Below are 27,846 nucleotides of genomic sequence, written 5' to 3'. Positions count from 1 at the left end.
CGCCAAGCGGGTCCTCTAATAGGTTCCCCATTTCTTTTTTAAAATCTCTCACATCTCCAGTGTTGAGGGGAACAGCAACATACCCCGCTCCCGGTTCCCCTTGTGCCCCCACTCCTGGCACAAGCATTTCTCTAAGGGGGTATAACCTCCCTTCCTTAACTTTGCTTCGGGTAACCCGCTGAGGGGGTCTGGGAGATTCGGGGTCAGAATCATTGGTTACAAGTATGAGCGGGTTAGAAAGGGGGGGGCTCAGCACAGAGCCCCCTTGAGACAGTTTACTGCAGCCTGTCTCTGAGCAGAAACCTAAACGCTAATTTGGCATTACGGAGCCTCACTAGGGCCGCTCGGTGCCCCCTGCCCCAGCCCCACCCCCCCCAGGGCAGCTGGGTGCTCAGGACGGGCCCTCCCGGCTGGGGAGGGGGCAGCTCTGCCCCCCCCGCTCCCCCACGCTGGGCCAGGCTCCGCGACACTGCTCCAGGGCTCGGCTTGGGCACACTGCTCGGGTCGGGCCGGTGGCGCCCCGGGAACAAGCCCTCTCCCAGCTGGAGCCAGCAGCGGGAGGAGTTCAGCTGCCTCCACCCCGAAGGCAACGGTGCCCCGGGGCGGGGGAAGCTCCTCAGCCCCGGGGAGTTGGGGGGGGCGGGGGGGAGGTGGATGTCATGACTTCTTGGGGAATTTTTCCAATTCTCTAACAGAACTCCTAAAGGACTATCTAGTGGGATATCCGGCAATTCTTCCTTGCCCCCACCCATGGATCCAGAGGGCTTGCTTTCCCTCTGTCCCATCTTCCAGAGTGCCTTCTTTCACACACACACACGCTCCCCTTATTCGTGACTCGCTCCCTCGCGGGCTACGAGAATTGCACGACTAAAGGGTCCGCACTCGGGTGATCTCTTCGAGACCTCTCACTCACTCGCACTCTGGGATTACCAATCCCAACCGAACGGATAACCGCACAAACGCAAATACTTACTCCTCCCCGGAGTCTTCGATCGGTCTTCGTGCACAAAATTTAAGGGGTTCTGCAGATTCTTTTGCTCACTCCCGAGTCCGAATTAAAAGGGGTTCGGATATCCAGCATTTTGGCCACGAGATCCTCAGACTGGGGCTATCCGAAGATAGGGCGCCTCCCCTATCCGGGGTTTCGCACCAAAAGATCTGGATCCGAGTCACAGCACCAAATTTGTTATTGATTACTTGTAATTTAGTGGGAAATAACCACTTCTCAAGTTTTAGTGATCAATAAAAATTTATTAGCAAGCGGCAAGTGAGCAAAACAGCGCTGGGTGTGCCGGGAGTCTCTGCTCTACCAAGACACACACCTCACAGGACAGAACTGAGTCCCTTTATAGTGTAGGCTTCATCCATATTCATGATGGGCGTACCCTGAGGGGTCTGCAAAGGTGTAAACAAGGTTCGCGGGCTTTTCTCCGGTTTTCGCGGGCTTTTCTCAGGTTTCCATCAGAGAAGGGGGGATGACTCAGCACAGGTGTTTTTGGAGTGGCTTGAAGATGGGGGCCATTTTAGCTCCCTTCTAACAACTGATTTTAACAATAGAAACTATATACATATATCTTATTTCTTATTTACAGAAGAGAATTACAAAACTGTTCGGCCACAACATCCTGACTACAACTTCTTTTTCCCCTTGAGATTTGAATAACAAATACCATATATGTTTTATTACACCGCCTGCCGCCGCCCCGGGGAGCCCCCACCTCTCCGCCGCCGGGCGCCCAACGGCCCAACCGCCGCCTCTCCGCACCCGCTGCGCGGCGCGCGCTGCCCGCCCGCGCGGCTCTTCACGAGACAGACCCCCCCCAGCCGCGGGCCGAGGAGCGCGGCAGGAGACGCTGCAGCGGCGCCGCAGGGAGACACACGCGAGAGGCTGGCGGGGCTCAGAGCAACGTCTGTGCCCGGGAAGGGGTTTGCAGGGGGACACCCACCATCGGGGATTTGATTTCGCTCCTTTCTTGCCCTTTGAGGGAACTTCCTGGTGTCCTCCCCTCTGCCACCAGAACCGTCCCGTCTCCACAGGGCTCCCTCCTCCAGCCCACCCTGTGCTGCCCAGGCAGCCTCATCAGCTCCACACTCTGCACCCCACAACCACAGTTCCGCTACTCGCGAGTGCTTGAGACGTTCCCCGGCTGGGAGGGCCTCCACTCCCCCCATCCCTTCTCTCTCTTCAGGCTGTTTGTTCTCACAGGCATCCTTTTTCCCGAGCTCTGCTGGAGGAGTTTCTGCCTGCTCCGCCTGGGACTTCCCTGAGCCAAGCAGCGCGCGGCTGCGAGGTGCCGTACTCACCCCAGCCAGCGCAAGTGCTCCGAGTCCGCATCTCTTCAACGTCCATCTGCAAACGCACACCACAGGGAAAGGTGACTCAGGGACACCCTGATGTTTGCACCAACCCCATGCCCGGATCCGCTCTGAAGGGAGGGGGCAGCTCGAGACCTCCCAGCACTCCTTTCCTACCAGAAAAGTAACTCAACCTTATAGGATTGAGCTTAAAAGGAGGAGCAAAGAACTCTACACATGGAATTCCAAGACTAAAAGGACTTCTTGCTCAGCTGCTTCGCGTCACTGTGCTTTGGTTTCTCAGGGCAAACAGTGTCAGCTAACCTACCCCCCAGGCAGACTGCCAAGGGAGAGAGGGCTTTGGGGGGTAAACAAAAGACGGGAGTCAGGGAATTCTTCCCTCTACACTCTGACACAGGTCCCGTTGCATCACTGTTCCATCTCTCAACCGCCAGAAATTTGGGGAGGCTACAATCTCTCCTGCATACGTAAGATGTCCCTGCTTTCCAGATATCACCTCACGTCAGCTTGTGCAGCCAAAAGAAACAGGAGCTGACCAAAAGCAGAGTGAAACAACCCAGCTCAAAGATTTTTTTTTAAAGAACCCGCTACTCACCTGGATTTGTCAGCAACAAAGTCCAGAGGGAGCCTTTATCTGCCTCGTATGACACTGCAGGGGGACTGGAAGCCTAGAAGAGCAACAGAAAGGGAATGTAAATCGCTCAAACAACAGCTTCCATTCAGACCAGATCACAATTTCCAAGGCAAAGAACGTGCACTTGTCACGGGCATGGCCAGGAAACCGGGCACAGCCACACCACCACCCAGTAAGCCAGCTCCACCCGGAGAGCCCCCAGGGGGCTTTAACAAACACCAGCCTGCTGACAGACAACGACCCTGTTGCAAAGCTCTGTCCTTGTCGTGTCCAAGAAACATATTTCCTTCATCACAGGGGAAATACCCTTGCAAAAGAAATCCCCAGAACAAGCAACGCCTGTTAGAAGCATCTGACAGAAACACACATGGGCTCGAGGCTGCTCCCAGCTCCCCTCACACACCTCTGACGGCGTCACCACGTTCCCATAGCAGACCGGCATGAGGTACTCGTCCTCTGGGCTGTACTCCACCCTCAAGGGAACCCAGGGGGTGAACGTGGCCCCCTTGAACAAGTCACGAAATATCCCGCAGTGCTCCGCCACACGCTGCTTGTGGAAAGGGCCGCTGGTCTTCTCCCACTCAGCTCTGACTTCGTCGAGGGGAGTCAGCACCGCAAGGAGAGAGAAACGCTGCAGGAGGCAGCTGGGGGCCCAGAGCGGCCGGGGCAGGGAGGGAGGTGGTGCGGCACAGACCAGTCCGGAGCCGCGCTGCTCTTTCCATCTCGGCACTCTGGCGGTTCTCCCTCAGGATCTTTTTTCTTTCCTTCCTCTCCTGTGCCCGCAGCAGCTTAGCACGCGGCAGGCTGATGTCGGTCTTTGGCTCTTCAGAGAGGGGTGAAAAAATCATGTATGGGAAAAACATGAATCTCCAAATACCCAAACACAAAACCCCTGCCAAACAGTAGGGAGCATGTGAAAGAGACACAAACTCCGAGATGTCAGAGACTCGATTCTACCACCTCTGCCCTCCCTCTGCACCTCCACCCTTCTGCTCCCTCCTCCCTCCCCAACCATCACACTCCCAGGCCCGCAGGTTTGCCAGCTGGGGAGCAGCTCTGGTCTCTGAGCCTGCTCAGCAGAGCAGCCAAATTTGCTATTATTTGCTGCAGCTCTAAAGCTCTGGGTCCTCATCTGCTTTCTCTGATACTACTGGGGTTCCAAGGACTCACGACTTTACTTTGCTCCACGTCTTTTAGCAGGTCCCGGCCAGCCGCCCTCCTTCCAAAAAACTAACATCCATTTCCCCTGAAGACATTTGCACTCTGCAAACTTCTGCACCGGGAAAGGGCCAACCTCATGCCAAAGCACCTCATCAGCTCCTTACAGGGCAGGCTTTGGGGCAAACCCAACCACAGCTGCCCCGACCTTCAGCAGCAAAACCTCGCGCGGAGCAGCTCCTCCCACCAGTACCTGGCGGGCGGCAGGTGTGCTGCCGGTACGTCTTTCACCAGCGGGGCTTCCTGCTCTCCTTCTCCGCCAGCCTGAAGTAGCGAGTGAAACTGCGGTATTTTTCCAGCGCTTCCAAGTTGTCCACGTCAATCTCCTCGCTGGGCATCGGCCCCAGCGGGGCCGCCCGCTTGCAGAGCGCAGCTGGAAGAGGACAGAGTTCCCGCTTTAGACAGAAAGCGAGAAACAAGACCAAGAGCGCCCGGGGCGGGCGGAGAGCGGGAGAGCGGGAGAGCGGGAGAGCGGGAGCGCGGGAGAGCGGGAGCGCGGGAGAGCGGGAGAGCGGGAGAGCGGGAGAGCGCGAGAGCGGGAGAGCGGGAGAGCGGGAGAGCGGGAGAGCGGGAGAGCGGGAGAGCGGGAGCGCGGTCCCTGGCCGCTGCCACCCCCCCCTCCCGGAGCCGTCCCCGCCAGCACGCTTGCGGAACCCAGGCGGCCGAGGGCTCCCCGCCCCGCCACACACACACTCCAAACGCCTCCCACTGCCCGCTCACGGGGAACCGGGGCTCCCCGGCCCGCGCCTCACCGGTCGTGCCGAACGTCCGCCCGCCCCGCAGCGCCGCGCTCAGCAAAGGCGCCGCCATGCTGCGCGCCGCCAGCAGTCCAAGGCCCCCGTTCCCATGGCGACAGGGGCTGCGCCGCGCACCGCCGGCCCTGCAAGGCCCCCGCTGCCAGAGCAACGGGGCTGCCTGGCACCGCGCCTGACTACAAACCCACCCACAGCCCCGCAGGGACCCGCTCTTCCCTCCGCCCTTGCCCCTCTGCCCCACGCCCAGAGCGGCCCTTGCTGCCACCCCCAGAGATGGAGGCCACACACACCGTGGCTCTTGGCACAGTCCACATCTGCTCGTAGCCGTGGTTAAGGATCGCGCCAGGGGCTACAGGTACCGCACCCAAGGGGTTGAAGCTCGGGCAAGTGGGACTTTGAAGCGTGGTCAAGAAAACCTGCGCTAGTGATGAGAAATTCATACAGGATAGACTGTGATCTCCAAACCCTAGGAAACAAGTGGAACACCCTGGAACATAAAGAGAAGGTCTGGGATTGTGCTGGGGATGAAATATTGGACAACCTAGCACAGTGAACAACCGATTAATTAACGTGGCAATAAAACTAACTTTTGAGTGTCCTGGAAGTGAACTACCTTCGTTATAATACTAAAAACCACACACACACACACACACACAGGTTCAGAAGACGCTGCCCGGGTTGAGACCCTTTCCCTGAGCACACGCAGTAGTAGAAGCATGCAGGATGTTAATCACTAACCAATCCGTATCCAATAGGCGTATTTGGAAAAGCCTCTGATTTTTGTGTATAAAAGCAGCACAAAAACCTGCTGTTGCTGTGCTTGATTTGTGGAAAGGTCCACCGAGCACCCAGGCCTCAAGAAGTACAGTAACTCTGGTGATCGTGTGAAGATCGGTTTATTGCTCAGCCATCCCTTGAGCATGGCCTGGGGACGCCACCCCTTCAGCCTGGCACAAAAGGAGCATTGTAGGACGCTTTTCTTCAGGGACTCCAGGAAGAGCTGCTCATTATCTAAGTAAGCGTGGTCCTGAGAAGAGAGGGATGGATGGAAGGGGTATCAGAGAGTGCCACAGAAGGGGGCTGACAGTCCCGGGTGTCACTCATGAGGGAGGGAAGCATCCCAAACCCTCCTTCCTGCAGTCAGCAGGGGGCAGCTACCATCCGTGGTACCCCCTGGGGTGTGGGGGCTCCCCCCGCCCAGAGCCCACAACCTCACACTCTCAGCAAGACCCACAGCGGAAGCCTCAAAGAGCAGCCCCACCTGGGGAAGGGCCCAGCAGGGAATCGTCGGGCTGACGGGAGAGGACGGTGTAAGAGTCGGTCAGAAGATCAGCATTGTCTCAACATTGTCATCAGGGACATGGACAGTGAGGTACCCGACAACAGCCTGTTTGGAGCGCAGCTGCCGACCCCTGGAATGGAATGTGGTGCAAAGGCTCCTGAATGCAGAACTGTGTGGCACAGCCAGTGCTGTGCTGTTCTCCTGAGTACTGACCCGTGTGGTGCAGGCAGTGCAGTGCTGTTCTTTGGTGCCTGAGCCGTGCAGTACAAAGAGTGTTGTGCTATTGTTCGGTACCTGGGCCTAGCCAGAGCAGTTAGTGATAATTGCATAGCCATTGTCAAAAAGATGGATCGTGACTGTTGCCATAACACCGATGAAGAAATCATGAACCTCAGATGAACTTTGCTTCATTATAATACCAAAACACACCTCCTGGTTGAAGGTTACCCACCTCCGAGACTGACCACACCTCGGATACTCCCCCCCGCGCACGCGCGATGGCCTTGCTCGAGAGGGGTGGAGATATGATAATTGAATTCTGAGAAGGGCGGAGACCCCCGAGGCAGAGGTGGAGCAAGGTGTGTTACTAAGCATAAAAGATTACTTCTGGACAACGAAAATTGGAAGCTTCCCCACCAAGGACCACGACGATCGACGACGCAGCATCAGCTGGACCCGGGACCGTTAGGACGTCGTGAGATCAGCGGTGGTAGCTATAACCTCTCTCCCTCTTCTCTCTAAAACTTAACTTTACTTTTCTCCTTTCTTTCACCCATCTCTAACTATCGCGTGCCTCTTCACAGGCAACCCAATAAAGTTTCACTGTTTGATTACTGCTATCCCCTTTGGTGTTGGTCGCCTTAATTTTGCACTTTCGAGATCGTAGCAAACGAACCATCACGAGTCCACCGAGTGGACCGTGACAGACGGGGACATCATGATGCCAGAGGCCAACAGAGCTGGCTTCTCCCATCCACGGACAGGGCGAGGACAAGGGCAACCCCATGGAGGACGTTCTCCATCAGCCTGAGACCAGCTGTGAGGAGGATCCACCCGTCCTTGCTTCTGCCATCACTCGTCTAGGTGCCCGGGGCTTCTCCAAGCCCACCCAGCCCCACAGCTCAGTAATGATCTGAGCCACAGCCTGGGCTGTCTCCTACCAGGCTCAGATCAGGCTTCACCCAGCCCTGCTCCCACCCAGCGGGTTTGAAGCCCCTTCCCACCCCCGTCTCCCACCAACTCACCTGCAGGGCTCGGAACTTCATCATCGCCAGGGTGGCACTGAGCTCGGCGGAGCTGGCCCTGGCCAGGAGTTCTTGGATACCTCCCGGGCTGCCGATGGGAGGTGGAAAGCCTGGAACAGAAGCCCAGTTGTGTGGTGCTGCCGCCGTCAGAGAAACCGCAGATGGAGACGACACAGCATCCCTTTGGGTGCTGCCTGCGTGTCCCTGCAGCAGGATCCTCCCCACGCTCCCAGTGCAAATGGGCTTCAACCCACCGGCCTCTCCCTTCCTGGCCTCTCTGCCCTCTCCTGGCACTGCCCTGGCTCAGAGCTTCGCTGAGCTCCTTCAGAGGACAAGGCGGCCAACACCCATCTGAGGTTTATATACAGGGGAACTAAAACAGCCCCCAGGAACGGACCAAGCCTCCTGAGAAGTGGAATACAAGTGCAGCTGCCCCCCAGCACGTCCCTTCCCACCAGCAGCAAGCACAAAGCCTTACACAGCATGCTGGAGAAGCCACTCTCAGGGGCACTGGAGTCCCAGCCTGTGGTCCGCAGCATCATGGGGCTCTTGGACAGCTCCTGGCGCAGCTGTTGGAGCTGGCTCCTCTGCTGAGCCATGCTAGACTGGTCCTGCCCCATCCAGGGGAGAAAGGGAGAGAGAGAAGCTGTTGGCAAAGGTTCAGGCCCTTGGCACGGCGGCCCCAGGCCCACAAGGGAAGGCAAGGGGGTATTTGCCTGGTGCGGACGCTCCTGCTGCTGCTTGACCTGCTCCAACTGCCACTGCAGGGACTGCAGCCTCGACTGGTCCTGCGACTCGACCCTGTGTGCCTCCTGCAGGGCTCGCTGCCCTTCCTCATACTTCTGGGAGGAGAGCTGCAAGGCAGAGCAGCTGGGGAGGCTGGGGACAGGGACCCGCGCTGCCCTGGGGCACGACTCCTTTGGGCATCCCCTCCTTCCCCTTCCAGGACAGGCTTTCTGTCCCTGCTTTGGCAGGGCTGTGAAAGCCCAGCTTTGCTGCCAGCCCGTGTGCAGCTGGGAACGGAAGCGCAGATGCTCCGCTTACCTTGGTCACGCTTTTCAGCTCCTCCTCCTGCTGCCGGACGCGCAGCGCAGCCCCATTCACCTCCTCCCTGTCTGCCTTCAGCTCCTGCCAGGCCTCATCCAGCAGCTCTTTCTCTCTCGCCAGCTGCTCCTCCTGGGCTCTCAGTGCGCAGACCCGTATCTTCACCTCTGCCCGCTCCTAGGATGGGCACAGGGGAAACCAACGTATGACCTGCTGTCCTGGACACTCTCTCGTGTCTTCCCAAGAGATGGCAAAGACCTGCCCCTGCTGAGCTTCTCGTGTGTGCCAGTCTGGGGTGCAGAGCAACACCACCAGCTACTCCAGCAGCACCCTCACCCACCCAGCCTTGGGCTGCTCCCGGAACAGCCTGATTCTCACCACCCCGAGTTATGTCTCTGCCTCCAACAACTCCATGTCCTCCGCCTCCTCCCTGCCCAACTCCGCCCTGGCATCCCCGCAGCCCCCCCAGGGACTGCTGCCAGCTCACCTTCCCATTCTCGCCCTGCAGGTCACTGGTCAGGCCCTGCAGCGAGGACACCCGGCCCTGGAGGTCGGCCAGAACGCTGGCGATGCTCTCCTTGTCTAGATGTGGTCCGAGGGGACATGCTGTCAGTGAGGGGGTCTCGCCTTTGAGGCCAGGCTCTGAGCACAATGAGCCCCCAGCCCAGGGTGTCCCCATGCCAAACACCCCCCTGCCAGCCCCCCCAGGGGCTCCTACCTCCCTCCGAGAAGAGCAGGCGCAGCTTCTCAAGCTCGGCGTGGTCTGACTTGCTGGCTTCCAGCTGGGCCACCTGCTCCTTCAGGCTGGCACAGGGGTGGCTGAGCTGCCCGATCTGGCGGAGAGCCTCCACCGTCTCTGCGTAGCGATCGGAGACACTGCAGGAGCCTGAGGATCACCAGGGCACGGACGGCTCTTGCAAAGGGGATGTGGCCCTGGGACCAGTGTCAAGGGGGATCTCTAACCCCTGCTCCTCCTCCTTGGGTCCCTGGAGGTGTTGGCTGCACCCCTGGGGTAGTGCTCTGGGTGTCAGAGGACCCTGGCTGCACCCCTGGGGTGGTGGTTTGGGTGCTGGGGGTCCCTGGCTGCACCCCTGGGGTGGTGGTTTGGGTGCTGGGGGTCCCTGGCTGCACCCCTGGGGTGGTGGTTTGGGTGCTGGGGAACCCTGGCTGCACCCCTGGGGTAGTGCTCTGGGTGTCAGAGGACCCTGGCTGTGCCCCTGGGGTGGAGGTTTGGGTGTCAGGGGCCCCTGACTCTTTCCCCAGCGTAGGGGTCTTGATGCCAGGGGATCCTGGCTGTGTCCCCAGGGTGGTGGCACGGGCATCAGAAGTCTTTGTCTTATCTGACGAAGCACCTGCCCCCTTCTCAGGGGCCACTGGTGCTCTCTGCGTCCCCGGGGAGCCAGGCTGCCCCTGTGGAGTCCCCTTGCTGGTCCCTTTGCTGGTCCTGGGTGCAGGCTGTGTCCCTGGTCCCTTCAGTCCCAGCGCTGAGCTTGCCCCATGCGGGGCGTCCATGTCTGCAGTGGGGGGCTCGGCGGGGGCAGCCTGGCCCTCACTGCCATCCTGCGAAGAGGAGGCAAAGGGGAGCAGGTTTATGGGCGGAAGTGCAGCGGCAAGGGCCGCCCGCCCTGTCCTCAAACCCCCCAGCTCACGGAGCCAAACTCAAGTACCCCAAAGGCAGAGACTGCCCACCAGGCAATCCTCCAGCACCTCCCAGCGCACCATGTTGCTCGCCTCCTCCGGGGCTGGGTAGAGGCTCAGCCTTTCCTTCAGCTTTTTCTGGGGAAAAAAGGGATTAGGGGGTCCACCCTGGCCACGTAGCCGGGTGAGATGGCACCCACAGGAGCACTGACTCCCTCCAGCATCGCTGCCCAGCCCTGCTGGCACCGTGCCCTGACACCGAGGGACTGGGTGCACCGGTGCCCCGGGCACGCAGCCGCCTCCGTCCCGGAGCAGGATCCGGGCGTGCGCGCGGCCGTACCATGTCACTGTCCAACGCTGTCTGGTCACGGAGGGCCGGCAGCTGGCCGGCAGCGTCCTGGAGATTCCCCTGGAGCGGGACAAGGAGAGGGATGGCAGCCCAGACACAGGAGCAGGATTGAAAAGGAGCATCCAAAAATTAACTTGGGCACAGGACAGAGGGATGCCAGGCAGGGTTGTGGCTGTGTTGCATGGGTAGATCTTTATCTCCTCTCCTTCTTAGCACCCATGTTTCTTTCTTTACAGCTGTTTAGTTAAAAAATGTCTTCGCGTCACTTTGGTTGGTGCATGCAGTTACCTCTTCAGCCTTGGGACACCCTTCCTGCTCTTCCCTCCTGGCACCCTTCACGCCGGGTGACACCCAGGGCCGTGGGGCAGGGGTAGCAGGGTGACACAGAGGCAGGGAGGGGGGTGAGGGCCCAGCTGCCTCCTGGGGACACCGGCAGCAGCTCACCATGCCAAGCGTCTCCTGGATCATCCGAATGTCCTCCTCCAAGAATTTCTTTTCCCTTAGAAACCTCCAGGTCGGACCGTCACACGGTCAGAGCACCCCCTTGGGTGAGGCACTCAAAGACCATTTCCAAGAAAGGATGAGGGTGGGCAAGCAGGAAGCAGAACTCGCTCTTTTAAATGACACCAGATACCTGTTTTCAGGCATTAAAACCAAAGCATCTAGTCTGTATTCTTGTCTTCCAAACTGGGAGGACTGAATTCAAAGTGGGAGCAGAGAGATTAAGAGATGGGAACAAGATGCACTGAGGCAAGAAGCTAAACCCTCCCTGGAGTTCCCCTAAGTTTTACCTCCAAGTCAGCGGCAGAGCGGGGGGCTCAGGAGTGCTAAAGCTACGCCCAGGGGCTGCTCAAGCTGTCTAGACAGCACTCGGGACCGGCAGGAAAAGCTGTAAGACTCCCTAAAATAGCACAGGCCCCATCAGCACAGTGGTGCAGCAACAGCAAGGGGAGGGTCTTGGGGCTGGAGAGAAAACGCTGAGGTTTGATGCTGACGGGATGGCAACCTAGGTCTGGGTTGGTCAGGTCGGGCAGATGCTGTGTCCCCAACGCACCATCCCCCCGCCACCCCTGTGGTTTTATTATTATTTTTAAGGGGGGGGAAGACGGGACATGCTGCCAGGGAGGCCACCGGCCCATGAGAGCCTCTGCAAGAGTCACTAGCTGGTCTTTTCTCCCCCCATTTTTTTTTTTAAGTATATAATATATATCTAATGTATATAAATCCAGAGAGAAGGGGAAGCAGCACGGGGGTGGCTCGGTGGGGGGGTTTCCCTGTGGCTCCCCCCCCAGCATCCCTGCAGCAGGGCAGGAGAAGGAAGGGCCGGGGGGAAATAACAAAAAATAAATGGAGGCAGCTGTTGGCACCCCAGATCGTGGCCACAGACACAGAGCCACTGGCCCCCTCATCCCTGGCTCTGGATTTCCTGGACGCTTTTTGCAGTGCCCAGAGCAAACACGCCTCTTCTCTGGCTTCGGAAATTCAGCCTGGCTTCTTGCACAGACCCCCCCCCAACCCCATCCTCCCTCCCTCGGCACCCCCAGGGCATAGGGGGATTTATCAAGGCGATGCCCCTCCTGTCCCTGCAACTGCCAATCATGGCCCTTCCCCAGAGAGGGGGGAGCTGGGGGGAGGTTTTTTAGTTTTCAAATCAATCTTGCTAAAAAGAAAACAAAAAAAACCCAACAAAAAACAGGGTGAAGGTTTTTTATTAATTTAAAAATAATTAAAAAAAAAAAATCACTTTTTTAACACCAGCTGCCCCTGCCTTCTCTCTTTGCTGGGAGCACATCCCTGCAGGGGCACTGAGAATGGGCGTGAGCCCCCCACAAGCCACAGCATTACCAGTGGGGACAGGCCCCCCCCAGGAGGCTGCACCGAGTCCCACGTGCTGCCTGCGCTCTGCCTGCAGAAGCTGCTGCTGCCATCCCCCAAGGGGGCAGCAGAGGGAAGGGGAGACCCCGGAGCCATGGGGGGGCCACGTGAGCACAACGAGGACCCCCATTGTCCTGGGGTGCAGCCCAAACCCCATCCTGCACCCTCACAAAATACTGCGGTTTGCAACCCACCCCCTGGCAGCTTGTGTCCCCCTCCCCAGCCCCATCACCCACCCATGTGATGAGGCCCCCAGGCCTCAGCCCTGCAGGCAGCCCTTTGATAGCAGGGCTGCCAGGCTTTTAGGCAAACCCTGCTCTGAGGTGGGGAGGGGGGTGGGGGGGGTGGTGATGACTTTTCAGTGTCCCCCACTGCAGGAGGGCCATGGGTGGGGGCTCGCTGGCCACCACCTCCTTTCCCCCCAGGCCCAGGACACTGCTCAGCCCCAGGCCCTGACCTCCCAAGCCACTTGCTCTGCCACCCACCCCCCTTTCTATCGACTCCAAACAATGCACCTGGCAGTGGTGGATGAGTCAGGGCACAGCCCCCTCTGTTGTCCCAGCCCAGGGGCCCTTCAGCTGCCTCCTCCCCACCCAAACCACCCCTGGCATCCCCGCAGCCCCCCCCCAGGGACTGCTGCCAGCTCGCCTTCCCTGAGAAAGCAGGGACTTTCTCAGTGCCGGAAAGGCTGGAGTGCATGGGGGAGGGGCTTGGGTGAACCCCTGCTCCTCCTCCCTGGGTCCCTGGAGGTGTTGGCTGCACCCCTGGGGTGGTGGTTTGGGTGCTGGAGGTACTTGGCTGCACCCCTGGGGTAAGGCTCTGGGTGTCAAGAGTACCCTGGCTGTGCCCCTGGGGTGAACGTCTGGGTGTCAGGGGCCCCTGACTCTTTCCCCAGCATAGGGGTCTTGATGCCAGGGGATCCTGGCTGTGTCCCCAGGGTGGGGGCATGGGCATCAGAAGACTTTGTCTTATCTGACGAAGCACCTGCCCCCTTCTCAGGGGCCACTGGTGCTCTCTGCGTCCCCGGGGAGCCAGGCTGCCCCTGTGGAGTCCCCTTGCTGGTCCCGGGTGCAGGCTGTGTCCCTGGTCCCTCAGTCCCAGCGCTGAGCTTGCCCCATGCGGGGCGTCCATGTCTGCAGTGGGGGGCTCGGCGGGGGCAGCCTGGCCCTCACTGCCATCCTGCGAAGAGGAGGCAAAGGGGAGCAGGTTTATGGGCGGAAGTGCAGCAGCAAGGGCCACCCGCCCTGTCCTCAAACCCCCCAGCTCACGGAGCCAAACTCAAGTACCCCAAAGGCAGAGACTGCCCACCAGGCAATCCTCCAGCACCTCCCAGCGCACCATGTTGCTCACCTCCTCCGGGGCTGGGTAGAGGCTCAGCCTTTCCTTCAGATTTTTCTGGGGAAAAAAGGGATTAGGGGGTCCACCCTGGCCACGTAGCCGGGTGAGATGGCACCCACAGGAGCACTGACCCCCTCCAGCATCGCTGCCCAGCCCTGCTGGCACCGTGCCCTGACACCGAGGGACTGGGTGCACCGGTGCCCCGGCCACGCAGCCGCCTCCTTCCTGGAGCAGGATCCGGGCGTGTGCGCGGCCGTACTATGTCACTGTCCAACGCCGTCTGGTCACGGAGGGCTGGCAGCTGGCCGGCAGCGTCCTGGAGATTCCCCTGGAGCGGGACAAGGAGAGGGATGGCAGCCCAGACACAGGAGCAGGATTGAAAAGGAGCATCCAAAAATTAACTTGGGCACAGGACAGAGGGATGCCAGGCAGGGTTGTGGCTGTGTTGCATGGGTAGATCTTTATCTCCTCTCCTTCTTAGCACCCATGTTTCTTTCTTTACAGCTGTTTAGTTAAAAAATGTCTTCGCGTCACTTTGGTTGGTGCATGCAGTTACCTCTTCAGCCTTGGGACACCCTTCCTGCTCTTCCCTCCTGGCACCCTTCACGCCGGGTGACACCCAGGGCCGTGGGGCAGGGGTAGCAGGGTGACACAGAGGCAGGGAGGGGGGGTGAGGGCCCAGCTGCCTCCTGGGGACACCGACAGCAGCTCACCATGCCAAGCGTCTCCTGGATCATCCGAATGTCCTCCTCCATGTGGGACTGCGCCGCCTTCATCCCGCCGATCTCCTCGAGGAGATCCTGGGAGAGCGCCACGGCCTGAGAGAGGGGAGTGGCGGGGGTGAGTCCCGGGGGCACTGCACTGCGGGCAGCACTTACCATTCATCACACCTTCAGCAGCCAAGAAGGGGCAGCAGCTCCCCAGAGACCCCCCCCAACCCTGCCCCGGGGGGGGCCCACTGCACAGCCCAAGTAAGCGGGGACAGATCCAGCCCTGCCTCCCCACACCAGGCTCTGTGCAAGACTACTGAAGCCGATCCAAAGGGCAAAGAGCTGCTGCCACCCTCTCAACCACAGCCTGGCCCGCGAGGGCAGCGGCAACCGCGGCTAACGAAGCGGGGAGTGATCAAGCAGGGGCCTGCTCCGAGGAGGGTGAGCTCAGCCACCCGGGGAAACCCTCCCTGCTGCCTTCTCCCTACATGTCCCAGCCCCAGCAGGATCCGGCCCTGCAGCACCCAAGGTGACCGTTTCCTTGAACCTGAGCTTATTTCTTCCCACTGGGGATGCTCACAGCCCCAAACAGCTCAGCGTTGTGCAGGATGAGGCCCCTCTCCGGTCCCCACCAGTGCTGGGTCTAGCCCTTGGGCAAGCCAAGGGGATTTGGGCTGGGAGATGAGGCCCATGAGGTGCTGATGGAGCCTCTCAGCTGCCTGAGGAGCGGGTGCCGTACCTGGCTGTGGCTCAGGAGTGGGGAAGGGAGGGATGGAGAGTGGTAGGGCTGGATCTCCACAGGTGCTGAGCCTTTGGCTGGTGGAGCCAAGGGCACCGGGTGCTGTACTGGACCCACGACTTGCTGATGGCAACTTGGGGAGAACCCAGAGCAAGTGGAGCAGCATTTCAGCCCCAGCTCTTTCTCCCCAAAACCCCATCCCTTTCCCACAGTGAAGCCCCACATACCACCTCGAGCTCAGGCTTAAACCAGACCTAAGGGCACCACAATGGTGGTGCAGACCCCAGAGGAGGGGGTGTCTCACGGGGGGGCACCCAGGGAACGAGGAAGAGCCTCTACCTTGGAGATGCTGCTCTCATTCTCTTCAGTCTTTGCCTTCATCTGCCCCGCGTCAGCAGCCACGGAGGCGTCCTGGGGAGTGCTCACAGTCCCCTGCAGCGGGTCCTTCGCAGGGGTGAGCGACTCTGTGCCTGGGCCTCCGCCCTGTCCCCCTTCTTCTCTCGGGGGTGCCTCGGGGGGCTGGTCCCGCCCCAGGAGGGGGGTCGGGCTGTGCCCTTGGCCCAGGGCAGGCAGGTCCTGCAGGCCCAGGTGCCTCAGCATGGCCTGCAGCAGGCTGTGCAGCGCCGGGAAGTTGACTGCCCCGACCTGGGGCGTCCCGATGGCGATGTCCAGCAGCTGCGACAGGCTGAGTGGGGCCATGGCTGCTGCCTTGCCTGACAGTCCGTTGCATCCTCATGGGGCTGGGCAGCGGGAGCCCCCAGCCTCCTCTCATAGCAGCAAGCCCAGGGCTGGGGACTCAGCCTACAGGGACAGAGAGAAAAGACCCAGGCCCTTCAGCATCGGGGGCTTTCTGGTGGGACCCTCAGCCCCCAAAGGCAGGCACGTGCCTCGCCCGCAGCTGTGCCCCGGCTGTGCTAACTTGCGTACACACAGGGACGCTCTCGGGGAGGTAAAGCCCTGAGGAGAGCACCTCCTCCCAGCCCGGGAACGGCCACCCAGCCCCAGCCTCCTGCAGTCCCTCCTCTACACATCTCCAGCCCAACCCCACTGCTGCCCAGGTGACACTCGGCAGCCCCTACCCCAGACACAAGCACGCTGGGCTCTTCCTTCTCTGGGGACAGACTCGAGGAGAAGACCTTGCGAGGCCTCTGGGAGACAGCGTGTGTCCTGCCACCAGGGCCGGGCCGGGAGGTCCAGCTCCATCAGAAATGGAGGCTTCGAAGTCCAAGCAAGAGCTGCCCTCCCTGTCACAGGCTACGATTCCCCTTCACTTGTCTAGAAACAAGCTCAGAGCATCTTCACCACCAGACTGGGGAAAACCAGCTGAAGAGAAAGCCCTTCGTCAGCTGCAGCCTCTGATGTCTCATTAATAGGAGACAGAGATGCCTGGGGAACTCTGTCAACACTGCTCAGGCAATGCAGGCTTGTCAATGCACACGATTTACAAAGCAGCCACAGCACACACGCTTTGGCCTGACAAATACAACTGGTGGCATCTCAGGGCTCTCCAAAGCCTTTGCCTCCATGAACACAGGCTCCTAGGGCTGCAAAGCGGGGCACAGCCATCCTCCTGCCCAGGGAACACGGGCAGAGCTGGGTGACGATGAGTTGGCAGGGGAGGGCTCACGATCACCACCCTGATCCTGCACCTCTCAGGGGCACAGGCCCAGCAGACCTACCTGAGCCAGCGGGGCAGGGCGCTGCGTCTCCTGCTCTCCTGGGAATGCTCTCCTGGGAACAAGGCTGCGGGGACTGAAAGTCAACAAGTCTGTGATTCAGACAGGCCAAGGGGAACCATTCCCTCCCAGAGGGATGAGGGCCTGGGTCTCCTCGGCAGAGCGAGAAGGGTCCTGCCCCGCTCTGGCAGCTGGGGATGGGGACGGAGGCTCAGACAGGCTTGTCCAGACCCGCACCCCTACCCCACCCCACGCACAGTGGCAGGGACTCTGCTCTGCAGAGTAAGTCTGGGGGCAAAGCACGGCTCCTCCTCCCTCTCCCTCAACTAGGGAGGAGGCTGGGTCCCCTCAGCCACTTGCAGTGGCCTCTGAAGCGATGCTCAGCCTCAGCCGAGGGCAGGAGGGGGTCTGCCTGCACACAGCGCTAGTGGCACGAGTGTTGGGGCAGCACGAACTTAGGCCCACCCATTGCTCAGAGAGAGCAAGTCCCCGGCAGCCCTCTCAAACCCCACAGGCAGCGCTGCGGAGCTCAGTGCGCCCCAGCACCGTGTCCCCACCACACCACGACATGAGGCTTGTTCCGCGGTGCTGAGCCAGGGGAGCGGTGGCCTGCGTGGGCACAGAGACACGAGTGATGCACAGCAGCGCCGCAGCTCAGGGAGAAGCACGCAGACATTCTCCTGCTCGGCATTTCGGGGAGTTTAAAGCTTGGCCGTCCCACTGTGACGCCCCTCCCGTGGAGCACGCCTGAAACGCGAAGGCGGCCTTACCTGGAGCTGCGTGTGCTCGCTGCCTTGTCCGGCACGGCGGCTGCCTGTGGCTGTGCTCCTGGGGAGGCTGCTGGCGGGCTGCAACCAAAAAGCATCCAATGTGGGAGAGCCAAGGAGGCGAGGAAAGACAAGATCCTCTCCCCCAATACCAGTTCCTGCCTGGCAGGGGAAAGCCTCTGTCCCACTCAGCTGTGGCAGGATTCAGCCTTTGGGCTGCAGGGGGAGCAAAGACACCTCAAAACCTCCCTCACCGCTGTTTCTCCTTGCTGCATCCACCCCTTCCCCTGGGCAGCACCAGCCCCAGCCAACACAGCCCTGCCCACGCCACAGGGCTCTCTGTCTGCAATTCGTTTCAGAGTCCCCTTCAGTGGCACAAGTCTGGACCTGGCTCCGTGTCGACTCAGCTGGAGGAGGTGCTTTGCCTCAACTAGGAGGAAGGAAGGGGAATGAAGGCAGCAACGAGGAGCACAGGGAGGAGCTCGTGGGGGTGTGCTGATCCAGGACAGCTCCGCGGGACCCACGGCACTGTGTGTCCTCTTGGCTACAACCGGCAGGAGAGCCCAGAGGTGGGAGGGGACTGCGCGCTGGATCACTGGGACACAGCCCCACGTTATTACCCCAACCCGAGACAAGACAGTGCTTAAAATTCATTTCTCAGATCCGAGCCCAGGGTTTCTGAGAGCTCCTGCTGGAGCAGCTACACGCGGAGCAGATGGGAGCGCTGCGGCCATCAACCACGCCTTTACCTGACAGGAGAGCCGGGATTCAGCCCTTCGCCTGGGACTTCGGAGGGCTTGGCGGTCCTCTCCTGGGCCTTCGCCTGCGCTTGGGCTTTTTTCCGAGCCAAGGCAGCACTCAGCCAGTCCTCCTCCTCCTCCACCGGGTCAGTTTTAGCGGCTGCCTCCTCTGCAGCCAGGAGCTGTCTGGCGGGGCCGGGCTGCCCAGCTGCGGCAGGGCTGGGGGAGCTCCCTGCAGGACTGGCCTTTGCTGGAGACGACAGCTCCAAATCAAAAAATTCTTCACGTTTCAAGCCCAGCCAGCCACTTCTATTTCTGCGGCCCCATGCGGGGTTCTGGCTGGCTGACAGAGGCGCTTTGGAGAGGGGCTCTGCTTTAAGTTTGTTGTTCTTCTCAGCTGAAAACCTGCTGTGAGGAGAAGCAGTCGCATCCCTGTCTGCGAAGGGACACCGGGGACCCTGCCCGCTCTGCTGCAGGGGCAGCGTGCCCGCTGGCTGCAGCTACAGACACACAGAGAGCACAATACCTCAGAGGCTGCCTTCTCGCCGGCCGGCCCTTGGCTGTGGAGGCCACCGTGGGCTGGTATGCTCCAAACACAAAATCGTCCTTGTGCCGACCCTCTTCCTTCTCTGTTCAGACAAGCGGCCTTGAGTCAGCGCCCAGAGGAGCAGCCAACGGCAAAGACTCCAGCCCTCCTCCTCCTCCCCCCCTGCAATTCCCACTGACAGTGCTGCCTCTGGGAAAACACCGCTGGAAACGTCTTGCCCAGAAACCGGCGAGCAAGGGGCCTCCTAGAGTGGCTGTGAAAAACTTTTGTTGGGAATCAGCCCACGGCCAAAGGCAGCCAAGTTACAGCTCCTGTGCAAATGCTGCCAGGCTGCCGCGAGGGCAGAAGGGCATTTCCCCTGTAAGGGCAGTAGAAATCAATCTTGCTCGCCCAGGCCAACGCTGCCACCTCTGCAGCCCTTCCCAGCGTCCCTGGCTCTGCTCACCCAGCTGCTTTTGGTACTCCTTCGCCAGTTTGACCTCCCGGCGCTCTCCCAGGGTTCTGGTCATGGAGCCTCGTCCCAGCAACTCATCCAGCTTGGCGCGGGCTGGCCGGACCTCCTCTCTGTTGGGGACACAGCGGCAGATGGGTTTCTCCCGCAGGCAGGGCTGGTCCTCCTCACACAGCCTTGCCAGCCTGCTCTGCCTCTTCTCTGCCACACAAGGCTGCTCCTGCCCCTTTTGGGGACCCACAGGCACAAGCTCAGCATCCCCCACCCACCATGGTGGCACCATCTCAAGACACAAGCCATCCCCCTCCTTTACTCCCGCCGCCCCTTCACCGCCCTTACTCTTCTGCCTTCTTGCCCTGCCTGCCAGCTCTTCCTGGGCCACTGCCAAGTCCCAGGGCAGCCATCAGGTCGTCACTGTCCTCTTCAAAGGTGAGCTCCTTCCGCTTCCACACTGGGGTCGCGGTGCACAGGGGCGTCTGGGCTGCAGGTGGCTCTGTGGGCGGGATCACACATGGTACGAGGTTTGAGCTGGGCTTGGGGCTTGTCTCTTTTTTTTTTCCTCCCTCCCAACAAGAGATCAGAGCAGCCCTGCCTGCTCTTATCTCTCAGGACCGTTTACAGAGCCACTTTTAAATAGCTCTTTTCAGTGACCAAATCTCACAGCAAGTGACAAAGTGGCAACGTGCTACTGCCTGGTCCGTGGCCACTGATGGGACATTGCTGGGTGTCACTGACACTGGGGTTTCCAGCTCTGGTGGACACGAGCATCTTCTTCAGCTTTGCAAGTTTCCATTCAGACAATTGCTCCCCACCTTCGCCCAAAGTCCCTCTTCCACCAACGCACCTTAGTCCTTGCCCCAACCCACCAGCTGCTACTCGTGTCCAGAGGGGATTTTTCAGGGTGAAAGGAGATTTGAGGGGACTACCAGACCCATTGGCATCCCTGCTGCAGCAGCAAGAGAGACGAGTGACTGTAACACGGTCACAGTGCAGCTGGACCCCACCCAGAGGTGCAACTGTGCTTTGGGGTGGACCAGCGACGCCCTCAGCCACCCAAATCCTGACCCAGAACACCGGTTCTCGTCTGGCCGTGTGCAGAACAGGCTGGATGAGGTCCAAGGGAAGAGCTGAGGCTCCATTCCCAGAAAGGAAACGTCAGTTCTGTAACCTGTAGCACCTTTCACAGTTGTCTTCCCTGGCCCAGAACTGGGTCTCGACGCTCCCAGCAGATCCGCTTCCAGGTCGTCCAAACCCTGGAAAGCAACAGCACGGCGACGGGAGCAGGGCGAGTGCTACTCCTGCCTCAGCGCTGCTTCTCCCTTCGGAGGTTGGTGCTGGAGGCCACGGCTGCAGCCCACACGGGGCTCAGACTAAGGGTATTTCTGCACTGACCTTCAGGCTCTGCAGCAGACCTTGAGGCTCTCCGCCGGAGGCACTGGAGCCCTGCACGCCAAGGAGGGCGGAGATCAGAGACAAGGAGACTTTGGAAACTCCTCACCCCTCGCTTCCATGCTCCACCCCCCGGTTTTCCTCATTGTTTGGAATGGGAGAATACACGCCCAGCTCCTCCTGGTGTGCCCCTCACTGGAAACCCCCCGTGCCTTGATTCCTTTGCTGACATCCTACTGCCTCTGGGAGAAGCGTCAGCAACACCCAGGCTGGTGCTTTGGGTGAGGGTCCTTCCTGTGACGCTTCCTCCCAAGAGCGCCCAGCAGGGCTGGGCTGCAGCACGACGTGCCCCCCTGGCTTTGCTCCAGCCCACCCAGGGCACCCTCAAGCCCTTCTCCCACCAGCCACCCGCTCCCCTGGCCCAGCTCCCCCACAGCCACACCACAGAGGGGTCACCTCTTCAGCTAGACCTCACGGTTCCCCCCGATATCCCACTGCTGACTTGCCTGGGGTGACACCAGGGGCAAGCCTGGCCCAGCTCAGTCCCAGCCCTCAGGATACCCAGGCTCTCTCCCAAAATTCGGGCTCACCTCTGCAGCTTCCACGCCCTCTGCAGGGAATCTGTCAAAGAAATCCTCCGCTACACGGGACCTGTGACACGAGCCCGGGGGTCAGCAACAGCACCCGGGAGCGTTGGGGACAGCCAGGCCAGGTGGCAGCAGGCGGAGGGGACCACGCGGGCACACCGCGGCAGCCACGTCGTGCGACAGAAAAGGAGGCGAAAATAGCACCCGCATAAAAGATGGGAGTGCTGGGACTGCTGCAGTTAAGCGAGCAACTCTCCTAAGGCAGATGTACAGGAGATGTACCGGGCTGGGCGCACCCAGCTCTCGCTGGAAAGCTGCAGGCTCTGGGCTCCCAGTTCCCAAAGGCATCGCCAGTAACTCGCCTTCCCGGGCACTCGCTGTCGGGGCAGGGAGCGAGGGGGAGAAGCCGAGGACCTGGGGCAGGTCACAAGGACCTGGGGAGCACAGGGAGATCTCCAAGAGCAAGAGGCTGTGTCTGAAAGGCACTCACTTCTGGCTGGCCGGCGAGCTGGTGCCCCGGGCTCTCCCACTGCGGCCCTTGGCCAGCCAGGAAGTTCTTGTAGAATTCACAGGGCTTTCGTCTGGAAACAAGACAGGGAGACGTGAGGATGATGGACACGGGCATATTCCTGACCTGGGCACCCCAAAGGGGGATTTGCTGTCTCCCCAAGGGACACAGAGGCTTTTAATCAGAGGCAAACTTCACTGGGCCTCCCCAAGCTGACGTCCAGCCTATTCAATGGCCTCTGACTCTGGGAAACCCTGCTTGCTGCTTCCTCCCCCTCAGAGATCACTGGCTGTTGCACCAGCACCTCCCGCTCCCAGCAGGGGACTAAGAGCACAAGGATGCTGCCCTTTCAGCTGCAGAAAAGGTTCCTTTTACCGTCCTCGAATCCCAGGAGGTCACTAAGCAGATCATCGACAGACTCTGAAACCAGACAAACTAAAGGTGTTGAGGCAGGGGAGCTCACCACGCAGGTGCAGAAAAGCTCCCAGTTTCAGTATGCCTTGCTCTTCTGAAAGCCCCCAAGCATACAGGTTTGGGCTCAAGCACCACCAGCCTAAGGCCTTCCTAGAGAGAACTGCCAGGACCTGACCCAGTACTGGGCGGAGAAAAGATTGCGCTTCACCTAGCCACAAAGGAGATCTCTCTACCGAGGAGCCAGCGGCTTCCTGTTCAGTCTCTGGCCACAAGCAGCCCTTCCTCTGGGAGCTCTCGCCCCACAGTGGCTCAGAGGCCCTGGGCAACCCCAAAAGCGCCGCTTCAATTACCAGGGGCTGCAAGAGGCCCCCAAACAGGCACCTGGGCGTCAGGTGAGGCGGAGAACTGAACTAACGACATCTATTCTGCTCTGGACTGGGGAAAGCCCGCAGGAAAGGGCTGTAGCACCCCGGTAAGCAAAGCCCCTCGGATGGCAGAGGCAGGTCAACGTCTCTGCTTCAGGGATGAGACGACGCACCCAACTGCAGCTCTCAGCCAAGGACCAGGAACCACCGCCGCAGCCAGGACCCCCACCTGATCCCGCTGCCCCCCGCCTCCGGCCCCGCGTTCCCGCAGAACAAAGCGCCTACGGACAGCGAAGGGAACGCGCCCCAGGCTACGTACCGCCGAAACTTCTCCGGGGTTTTGTAGCCTACGGAGAGACACAAATTCCCTCATGAGAAAAGGGCGCGGGGCTGGCCGGGTCCTGCTCCAACCCCGCCGGAGCCAGGGGCACGGTTCTCCAGAGCACCCCACAAGCAACACCGAAGCCCCCCCGCCCCCCTCCCGGCCCCGCCGCTCGGGAAACGGCCCCTGAACCGCCGGAACCCCGAGACATTCCCAACTGCAGCGGCAGCGGCGAGCACAGCCCCTCCCGCCCCCCGCGGGGTCCCTCCTGCCCCCCCCAGAGGGGCCGGAGCAGCACAGCCGCATTGCCCGGGCCCGCCTCAGCACCCCCCGCACTCACCACCGCGCCGCCCCGGCCTTCCCCTGCTCTCCCGCCGCCTTCCCGGCTCCTCCCGCTCTCCGCCGCTCCCCGCAGGGACACAAGGGTCTCCTCAGCGGCCGGCCCGGCCCGCGGCACCCCCCGTTACCTCTGGCCCACGCGATCTCCTGCTCCTGCCGGGGCCCCTCTCCGCCTCCGCGCTGCTCCGCCTCGCCCGGCCGCTCGGAACAAGGCTCTGGCGCTGCAAAAGAGCCCCGCAGGGAGCGAGTCCCGCCTGTTACTGATTACTTGTAATTTAGTGGGAAATAACCACTTCTCAAGTTTTAGTGGTCAGTAAAAACTTAATAGCAAGCGGCAAGTGAGCAAAACAGCGCTGGGTGTGCCGGGAGTCTCTGCTCTACCAGCACACACACCTCACAGGACAGAGCTGAGTCCCTTTATAGTGTAGGCTTCATCCATATTCATGATGGGCGTACCCTGAGGGGTCTGCAAAGTTGTAAACAAGGTTCGCGGGCTTTTCTCCGGTTTCCATCAGAGAAGGGGGGATGACTCAGCACAGGTGTTTTTGGAGTGGCTTGAAGATGGGGGCCATTTTAGCTCCCTTCTAACAACTGATTTTAACAATAGAAACTATATACATATATCTTATTTCTTATTTACAGAAGAGAATTACAAAACTGTTCGGCCACAACATCCTGACTACAACTTCTTTTTCCCCTTGAGATTTGAATAACAAATACCATATATGTTTTATTACAATTCCCCCCTTTTAACTAATTTTGTTTTTCAAATCTCCTTAACACATCAGAAACTTGTTAAATATACATGGTTCGAAAGTTAACCCAATTAATAATAACACTAGGGGCCTCATAAAATGGGGGCTTAACATCAAAATTGCGATTCCTCCCACAGCCCAAATGACTACTATAGTGAGGAGAGTTGGTGGGTTCATCTTCCAATTACTAGCTAATTGTACAAACGTGTCCCCTTTCTGTCTTGCGACAGGATTTGCATGCTCAGATCTTTTCCTTCCCCATGCTTTCCAGTTCTCCTTGCCACAACAATCACCTGAACTGGTTGCTTCGAGGCCTTTCTTATTTTCCCCTCTCCATACGTCTCTGCCTCCTCCGCCTACTCTATTCCTTAGAGCAGCGGGGCTTTCCATCTTCTCGGCAGCAGTCGTATTCTTTGGGGTTAGGGTCTCGTTGTCGACACCTAAACGCCTCCCAGTTCCGGGCTTTCACTTGTGGGATCGTACGGGGCACTTGGAGTATTTGGAATTTGCAAAGAGTTTGTACTATATTCACGTTATGGGGCTTAGGTTCATTGGTATGCACACACCCTTTTTCAGGATTTATCCCTTTTATAAATATAGTCCACCACTCATGGGACTCCTTTACAATTTTTCCTGTTGATACCCCCACTCGTAAGGTTTGACTGGTTAATTTTCTTTCTCTTATATAGCACTGGTCACAGTATTCCTCTGGGGAATAGCCGTGGACGCAGTGCGCCCACCAACTTTCCTCACCAATAGTGCATTTAAAACTCACAAAAGGGTAACAAACACAGTTAGGGGTTTTACAAAACTCATTTAGTCCTTCTTCTTTCGCAACACTAGCTTCAGATCTCCTGATGTTTCAGCTACTTCCCAGTGATCAGGCGTTAAGGGTCCTTTCACTCTGGTAGCATGAGTCCATCCCTTTTCAGCAGTCCGGACAGCAGTCTCTGTTGTGAGTATAACAAGAAACGGTCCCTCCCAACGAGGGGTAAGAGAGGATTCTTTCCAAGTTTTTATTAACACCTTGTCTCCGGGTCTTATGGAGTGCATACCAATTTCTAATGGAGGTCTCTGTACTACCATCCCTTTTTTGCGTAGTTCTGTTATAAATGCCGAGGCAGAGCCGAAAATATCTTTTATAAATTTATTTGCAATAAGAACAAGTAAAAAAAAAATTGGCACGCCGGGGGGCAGGGGGGGCTTCCTGCTCCGGGTAGCACCGGGTGGTGCTACGTCACTCTCTTTTATAGTCCCATCTTCACACACGCAGCAGGGTCCCTCAAACTTTCCCGGGCTTTCTGGTGTGGCTGGGGCTCCTGGCAGGGATTCCTCCAACCATATTTCACCTGCACAATCCGGTGTTGCTGGGGACTTCTGACAGGGGTCCCGCCAGTAATTTTCCACCTGCTTAGCATCTGTCACTGAGGAAAAAAAACCTCCAAACCCCTTTTAACAATCAAACTATGACAAATCTCCTTTAACTTATGTACATGGTAAACTCTTAACAAAGTCATCATATTTTAACACGAATCACCACCATATTCTTCACAATCCCTCACCTTTTGTTTTATTAAATTGATTCGTGTTTCGGTTTCAAAACGTGCTAGGGTCTGTTGTATGGGATTTGGGTGTTCTGTTTTCTTTATTTTAACTATCATTAGTGGGTGTATCTTTCCTCCTTTGGCTAATTCAGGATCCATTGGTATTGCAGAGATTTGCATCCCTTGAACGACTGAATGAATCAATCTAATAAAACATGGATGGTATCATACATGGTATAAACATTAGGGCAGCAAATGCACACAACAGGTAAAATAAAAGCTGTTTTACCCACGGGGCTCCAGGTAACCAGGACCATAGATCGCCATTCCAGCCACTCCATGTTTGGACAGGGACATGAGCCAGTTTTCTGATATCTGTGGTCAATTGAAGGACCACTTCTCCTACATCATCTATTTCTAGGCAACAATTGGAGACATTTGATTTTCCACATACCCCTCCCTCTTCAGCGAGCAGGTAGTCCAGGACCACGCGATGTTGGAGGATCGCAGTGCGCATCTGTTGAGCTAAAAGATCTATGGCATTAGCAGTTTTATTCGTAATGATTTCTAAAACTGCTTGCAGTCTAATGATACGATTTACATTATAAATTGGTTCTCTTGCCCCTGATATTGGTTCATTAGGGTTCCAGGAGGCAGGTCCATAGTGTTTAATTATTCTCTCATGAGGCCACTCATTTTCCCCCCACGTTTGTGTTCCACCTATTTTGAAATCAATGGATCGCTTTCGACGGGTAATACTCTTATTTCCTAATTTATCATATAATTTTATTCCTAATTGGGGGCCATCCGCCTCTGGAAGAAGGAAAAATAGAGGTCGGATAATCCCTATATAGCAAATTCCTGACCAGTTCATTGGTAATTGTTTGTAGGCAGTATGTCCGCATATCCAATAGTGGCCTTTTTTTGCCTTTGTACCTTTGGCAAATGGTCCCTCTGCAGTCCTTGGGGTTTGAAAATAAGTCGTATTTTTGTCACCCAAAGCGCTGAAAACCTCGTTTAAATTATTATTTATCCGTATAGTACAATACCAGGACCCAGTGTCATTTTTCCATTCGCAAGTTTGATTATAAAAATCGTTTCCTCGTAGTTTGGCATATTCAGTTTCATTTTTGTCTGACCAGAACCCTTTGAATCCTTTGCTGCATCCTTGTTCATTAAGCCACAACCATATATAGATACCTCTATCTTTGTTAATTAATTTATGTGTAAGCGTCCATTGACACTTACTCTCTCCCACATTAACTCCTCCTTTCTGAGTTCGGTTCAGACAAAATTTACCCTTGTTAGGAAATTGAACTGGCCATTTTTCACTATCTTCCCAGGTAGTATTATTAACATCACTATAGTTACTTACAATTTGTGATGGGGAAAGTGGCACAGAAACCCACAGCCAACTTGACAATCCCAAAGGTCCCCCACAAACCCAGCAATGACTTAAATTGAAAGTTTTACTTATAGTTTTTGCTAACAGAACAAACTCATTCTCTTCAAAGGGGTCATATAAGCTGGTAGCGTTTTGACCCTTTTTAGCCATCACGAGGCCAACACACAAAATGAGGGGAAAAAGCCAGTCGCCATAGTGAGGTCCGGTATGGCACGTTTTTCTGTTTATCCCTGGGCCCATTGGGTTGCTGCCAACGGTCGGGTTTGTGTCTTCTTAACAGCAAAAATGGAGGCCAACCCGGTCTTGCCCTCACTTGGACTTACTCTCAGCTTTTCCCTCACTCTCTTACTTCCCTTTTCTTTCGGTTTCTTTGTCCAACTATACAAACTGACTTATGTTTTCATGCAAAACAGTCTAAAACCGAAAAAAACCTGTGAATGTTACAACCTTTTAACATATATACATACACGCAGGGTTCATGTGGATGATTCAAGATCTTTACTACTGTTGATGTCGCTCTGTCTGCCTCAGTAAGTCCAGTCCTATTTTAACTCCGTCGCATTCGGAGCTTCAATTCTCCAGGCGTTGACTTGATCTTCCAATCTGATTCACCTGTGACTGGTCCTTTCACCCTGGAAATATGAGTCCATCCTCTTTCAGCAGTTCTTACAGCTGTCTCCGTAGTCAACAATACCAGGAATGGTCCTTCCCATCTAGGAGATAAGCTTTCCTCCTTCCAGGTTTTAATCATTACTTTACCAAATATAGTCAGGGGATAGTTGGTTAAGTAGCATATAGGGGTTTGCTACCACAGGGAGACGAGCCACAGTTCACTGATTCACAGCCCTTAAATCTTGCACCAATCTGTAAGATCCGTCTGATTTTAAAACTGGTA

The 27,846-nt window shown here is 57.8% G+C and overlaps 1 protein-coding gene and 1 pseudogene across 1 annotated transcript; both read right to left on the bottom strand.

The window, feature by feature from the left end:
- Positions 1-824: 824 nt before the first annotated feature.
- Positions 825-4,984, bottom strand: LOC141932986 (large ribosomal subunit protein mL38-like; annotated as a pseudogene).
- Positions 4,985-17,140: 12,156 nt separating this feature from the next.
- LOC141932985 (uncharacterized) lies at positions 17,141-26,451 on the bottom strand. Its single transcript, XM_074847231.1, has 18 exons — positions 26,413-26,451; positions 25,871-26,063; positions 23,376-23,468; positions 22,816-22,933; positions 22,271-22,602; positions 22,183-22,227; positions 22,032-22,131; positions 21,790-21,981; positions 21,303-21,363; positions 20,716-20,766; positions 20,501-20,576; positions 19,663-19,816; positions 19,318-19,436; positions 18,852-18,954; positions 18,335-18,730; positions 17,589-17,666; positions 17,381-17,498; positions 17,141-17,242 (listed from the first exon to the last, which is right to left on the bottom strand). The coding sequence occupies exons 1-18, from the start codon at positions 26,449-26,451 to the stop codon at positions 17,141-17,143; spliced, it is 2,370 nt and encodes a 789-aa protein (XP_074703332.1).
- Between the last annotated feature and the right edge of the window lie 1,395 nt (positions 26,452-27,846).

Source organism: Strix aluco, chromosome 21 (genome assembly GCF_031877795.1).
Source record: "Strix aluco isolate bStrAlu1 chromosome 21, bStrAlu1.hap1, whole genome shotgun sequence".
Classification (NCBI taxonomy): Eukaryota; Metazoa; Chordata; class Aves; order Strigiformes; family Strigidae; genus Strix; species Strix aluco.
Note: the sequence above shows the minus strand (reverse complement) of the source record. Positions and strands in the feature narration are given on the sequence as shown.